This window comes from Egretta garzetta, unplaced genomic scaffold (genome assembly GCF_000687185.1).
Source record: "Egretta garzetta isolate BGI_Z169 unplaced genomic scaffold, ASM68718v1 scaffold834, whole genome shotgun sequence".
Lineage (NCBI taxonomy): Eukaryota > Metazoa > Chordata > Aves > Pelecaniformes > Ardeidae > Egretta > Egretta garzetta.
The window spans coordinates 95,532-100,738 of record NW_009259438.1 but is presented as its reverse complement, the minus strand read 5'-3'; the positions used below and the strand labels follow the sequence as shown (position 1 = coordinate 100,738).

The 5,207-nt window shown below is 65.2% G+C and overlaps 1 protein-coding gene across 1 annotated transcript in view; it reads right to left on the bottom strand.

Moving 5' to 3' along the window:
* LOC104124777 (kin of IRRE-like protein 1) overlaps window positions 1-4,090 on the bottom strand; it is a 13,206-nt gene extending 9,116 nt beyond the window's left edge. Inside the window, exons 1-6 of the mRNA XM_009637154.1 lie at window positions 3,856-4,090; window positions 3,043-3,192; window positions 1,573-1,730; window positions 1,312-1,462; window positions 372-477; window positions 74-222 (exon numbers count right to left, since the gene is read on the bottom strand). Of these exons, the coding sequence (XP_009635449.1) occupies window positions 74-222; window positions 372-477; window positions 1,312-1,462; window positions 1,573-1,730; window positions 3,043-3,192; window positions 3,856-4,090 (949 nt within the window). The remainder of the gene's footprint in view (window positions 1-73; window positions 223-371; window positions 478-1,311; window positions 1,463-1,572; window positions 1,731-3,042; window positions 3,193-3,855) is intronic.
* Window positions 4,091-5,207: the final 1,117 nt, after the last annotated feature.

Sequence of the window (5,207 nt, the reverse complement as noted above, 5' to 3'; positions counted from 1 at the left end):
CAGGGCTGGGGGGGGGGTGCCGTCAGCCTGGGGGTGCTGGGGGGCGGTTCGGGCTGGGGGCTGCCCCACTCACAGTGCACGTCCACCAGTGTGCTGACATTGGTGCTGCCGATGTCGTTGTGCACCTCGCAGGAGACGGGCTCCGTGAAGAAGGTGTAATCCACCTGCGTGTCGTACTTGTTCTCCTTGGCATCCTCGATGATCACCCCCCCCTTGGCCCACCTGGGGGGGGGCAAATACCCAAGACAGGCACATTCAGGGGGTGCACAGGACCCCCATGGCCCCGTTTGACCCCTCCCTGTCCCCATATGATGCTGAAGCCAAGCCAGGAGGTTGGGGAGGGACCTCCTGGGGTCCTGCGGGACCCTCACCTGTAGCCTTTGATCTCGGGGTTGGCGGTCGCCATGCAGGTGAACACGACCCTCTCGCCCTCCTGCACCGTCTGGGGCTGGATGGACAGGGTGACAGTCGGGGGATCTGCGGGAGGGCGGATGGAGCCGTCATGGGTGCTGGCACAGGGTCAGTGTGACAGAGGGCAAGGGGACAAAGGGACAATCCCAGGCTGCCTGCATCATCCCCTCCCCACGCTGCCACCCAGGGCATGGCCTGCGGCGCAGGAGATCCCAAAAGCTCTGATGCTTGAGTGCAGGCACTCAGCATCCCTGCCCATCGTGGGTGCTTGCTATGGGTGCCCAGCATCCCTGCCTGGTGTGGGTGCTCGCCGTGGGTACCTGGCATCCTTTCTTGGTGTGGGTGCTCCCATGGGTACCCAGCATCCCTGCCTGGTGTGGGTGCTTGCTGTGGGGCACCTAGCATCCCTGCCTGGTGTGGGTGCTCGCCGTGAGTACCTGGCATCCTTTCTTGGTGTGGGTGCTCCCGTGGGTACCCAGCATCCCTGCCTGGTGTGGGTGCTCACTATGGGCACCCAGCATCCCTGCCCACCGTGGGTGCTCACTATGGGCACCCAGCATCCCTTCCCGGTGTGGGTGCCCAACATCCCTGCCTGGCCTGGGTGCTGGCGGTGGGTGCCGGGCCCCGACAGGGCAGAGCCTTCCCACAGCAGCCACTGGAGGTCGGTGTTCACCACGAAGTCCCAGCCTGGCCTCCAGGCTGGCACTGGCCGGGTGGGACTGGGCGAATCCCCGCCCAGGGATCTGCAGGGGCCCGGCTCCAACCATGAGGCTGGGGTCCCCTGGGCACCCCACGATGCCCAGGTACCGTGAGAACTCATCTCCAGCTCCCTGCCCCAGTTAACACCCCTGTGCCACCAACATGCAGGGATCATCCCCTCCGCCCCCGGCACTGACTCACGGTGAACGTTGAGCTTGACAAAGGTCTCCTTGCCCGCCGGGATGGCATCATTGGTGCTGCGGCAGGAGAACACCCGCCCGATGTCGAGGTCGGTTGGGTTGATGGCGAGCTGGCTGGTGGTTGTCTCCCGCTTGCCGTCGGCCAACACCTCCTGCCAAGGAGAGGGGATGGTCCCCGTTGGTTCCCAGCACCATGCTGGGGACACTGAGGCATGGCGCGGGGTGGACAGGATGGATGCAGGGTCCCAGTGTGTCCCCATACCGTGCTGGTGATGGCTCCATCCTGCTGGAGCCCATCCCGATACCAGACGATGGTGGCTGCCGGCTTGGCGCTGCGTGCCCGGCAGGTCAGGTTGTACGGCGTCCCCGCACGCAGCAGGATCTCGGGGGCTCCGTCGATGGTGGGATCCTCAGGGGGGACTGCAGAGGGGAGAGGGGACACCGGGTGGGTGCAGGGCACAGGCGGACCCCGCTCTGGGGCACGTGATGCTGAAAAATTGATGCTGCTCTGATAAAGGGAGGGTGATTAAGGGCAGCGGAGGCAGACCTCCTCCCCGCTGCCTGCATCTGCGGGCAGCATTTGACGGCAGCGCGTCAACCGGGCCGGCGCCGCCTGGGTATTAATCCCCTTTTTGATGAGGAGCTAAAGCCCCGTTACTGATTTATTAGGCCTTGGCTCTCGGGGAGACATAAAGGCACCGTTTGGCATTGGGAAGAAGCCGGGGCAGGCAGAAGCCAGGGCAGGAGGCTGGCCTGGGGTGTCCCTGATGGGGCTTGGAGAGGGGGGCTCGAGGGGGTTCGTGCCGCCTGTATGGAGATGAATGTGCTGGAACAGCCTCGGCTGTTTGTGAACAGCCCCGGGGAGCTGGTGGTGATGATGGAAATGGGGACTGGGTTTCTGGTGGAGGAGTGCAGTTATAGGATGGGCAGAGAGGGAGGGTTCCCCCCTGCCTGGGGACCCCAATACCCACAGGAGCCTCCTCTGCCCAGAGACCCCCATGCCCAGGGACCCCCCTGCCTGGGGATCCCCCTGCCCTGCCCCAGCTGATCCCCATGCTGGGCAGGGGATGCAGGGGGACCCCGCTGAGCTTGGCAGGGGATGGAGGAGACCCCAGGTACCCCCACCCTTGGCAGTCCCACCCCAAAGATCCCCACCCTGGGGCAGGGCTGTTCCCACGGGCTCCCAGCCCCCCTGGCCAGGCTGGGGTCCCCAGGGACCGATCCTGCCCGGGGGCGCAGGGAGATGCTCCAGGGGCTGCAGCATGGGGAGAGCCGCGCTGCTCAGTACCCCAGCCACATCTCCCGCTCGCGCGCCTTTTATCTCTCGTCTTTCTAATGGGAATTTCAATGCCAGGGGAAGAAGGAGAAAGAGGAAAAAAAAAAAAAAAAAATTAAGAAAAGCAAGAAATCCGCCCCAAAACCCCATTCACGCAACATTTCCGCTGCAGCTCCGGCATCTTCTTTTGCTTTTTTTTTTTTTTTTACAAGACACAAAAGTCAGGGAAATCAAAGTTACTGCACTCGTAGGTCCCGTAACTCAGCCACGGTGTGAATATAGATTAAGGCATTAAAGATAATGGCACATCCAGGCTGCCAGAGGGAAGGGGGAGGGCGGCGGCGCAGGCAGCGACAGCTCTTCCTGCGCCTGCGAGCAGCGGCGCTGCCTGCGATGGCTCAGGGGACGTGGGGTATGGTGGGGGACGTGGGGTGAGGTGGGGGGCTGGCTCCTTACTCAGCACGGTGAGCTTGGCCCGGCGGGACCGCAGCGCGGCCTCAGTGGCCTGGCACTCGTAGACGGCGTCATCGGAGAGCTCGGCGTCGGTGATCTCCAGGTTGTACTGGCCCGAGTCAGCCGTGCCCACGATGCGGTAGCGTGGCCAGGCTGCGGGGACAGCACAGGGGGGGTCAGCATGAAGGGGACGGGGTTCACCCCAGGGCTGGGGGGATGCTCCAGGGCCCCTTTTTCGGGGAGGAGAGGCCAGTGCTGCAGGGAACCCCCTGCTGATGGAGAAGCAGCTCCTGCCCGTTTGGATACAGCCTGGGCAGACCTGGGGGGCTGCCGGCTTTTTGGGCGGGGGCCCCCCCAGCCCTGGCGGGGACATGGGCAGCCAGCAGGGATCTGGCACATGTGGGATCCCTGGGTCATGTGGGATCCCTGGCACATGCGGGATCCCTGGGATATGTGGGATCCCTGGCACATGCGGGATCCCTGGCACATGCGGGATCCCTGGCACATGTGGGATCCCTGGCACATGTGGGATCCCTGGAACACGCAGGATCCCTGGTGCATGTGGGATCCCTGGTGCTCATGGGATGCTCGGTGCATGCAGGGACCCCGGTGCGAGCTGGAAGGGGCAGATCCTGGGCACCCAGCCCCAGCTGGGTGCTTCGCTGCTGGGACACGTGGCACCAGCCCCGCAGCAGCCGGGGACGCTGCACAGAGAGCTGGGAAATGGGGCTACTGCAGGAGACGTAACACCCAAGAGGTGACAGCCCCTGCCCTACGCGGTGACGTCCCCAGAGCCGCCCGCTGCCCCACAGGTACCTTTGAGCCCCTGCCCCATCCCCAGGGCGAGGCCGTCTTTGGTCCATTGCACGATCCCGGAGTAATTGAGCACCACGCAGGAGAGGACGATCCTCTGACCCGCCACCACCGTCTGGTCCTCTGGCTCCTCCACGAACCGCGTCTGCGCCACTGGAGACAGAGGAAGGGGATCAGCCAGGGCCTGGGGTGCCCCGCACGCTGGTGGCTGTGCCAGCAGCGCCCGATGCTCCGTCATGCCGGTGGCTCCGGCACCACAGAGCTGCCTCCAGCACAACCCCACCAGGGTCCCCCCAGAGCTGCCTGCTGAGGTTGCAGAGGGGCTGCCGGGGGTGGGGGCCCCCCCCAAGCTGGGCTCTGCCGTAAATGTGTGTGCTGCCGGCCCCGGGCAGGGGATGGGGACCAGGACCCCAGGAGGGCAGTGGGGAGAGGGGCATCTCGGCAGAGGAGCCACCTATCCCCCGGCGGTTTCCCCCCCTTAAAAGCCTTTTTTTCTAAAATATTCAAATTATTTCCGCCACGGCGCGGGAGAGGGGAAGGCAGAAATCCCTTCTGGGGATGAACGAGCTGCGGATAACGAAGCTGCTGAGTCCCCAGCATGGCCTCCGCCTGCGTGGCCCGGCTGGGCCTGGCATGGCACAGTACGGCACGGCCGTGCTGCTCGCGCGGTGCCCCATGTCCTTGCCACGTCCGTGCCGGGCACAGCCGCAGGTCAGGCACCCCAGCCCGCTTGGGTTTGTCCCCAGCTTGTGCTGCATCCCCAGAGAGCTGGGGGGGGGCTCCGGCTCCCTCCTGCCTTTGATCCTGCAAACAAAGCCCCTGACAGCTCCCGAAATCCCTGCGCCGCGTCCCGGGCTGCTGCCTCCCTTCCCGGCAGCCCCCGCTCTCGCGCCGGCCCTGAGGACCCCGTGGTGCTGAGGCACAGCTGGGCTGCCTGTCCCCTCCAAGGGGGACGGGACGTGCTGGCGCTTGGCACCCTCCTCGCCATGCCTGGTGCGGGGGACCGATCCGTCACCATCGCCCCATGCCTGCCTGCAGGTCCTGGCATGGGGTGGGGGTATGGCAATCCCCAGGGTCTTGAGCTGGAGGGAGTCCCTGACCCACGTGCGGTGTCCCCAAGTGCCAGGCTGTGCCGCCAAGTACACAGAAAGGGTCAGCATCAGGCATCCCCAAAACCCCTGGATGGGGCACCCCAGGATCCCTGCGATAGGACACCCCCAGATCAGGCACCCCAGGATCCCCGCTACAGGGCACCCCAGCACAACAGGGTGCAGCAAAGGGGCCTCACAGCACCGCTGGCCACGCACCAGCGACCTGCAGACCGCAGCGGTGATTTGGGGACAGTCACTGCTCCC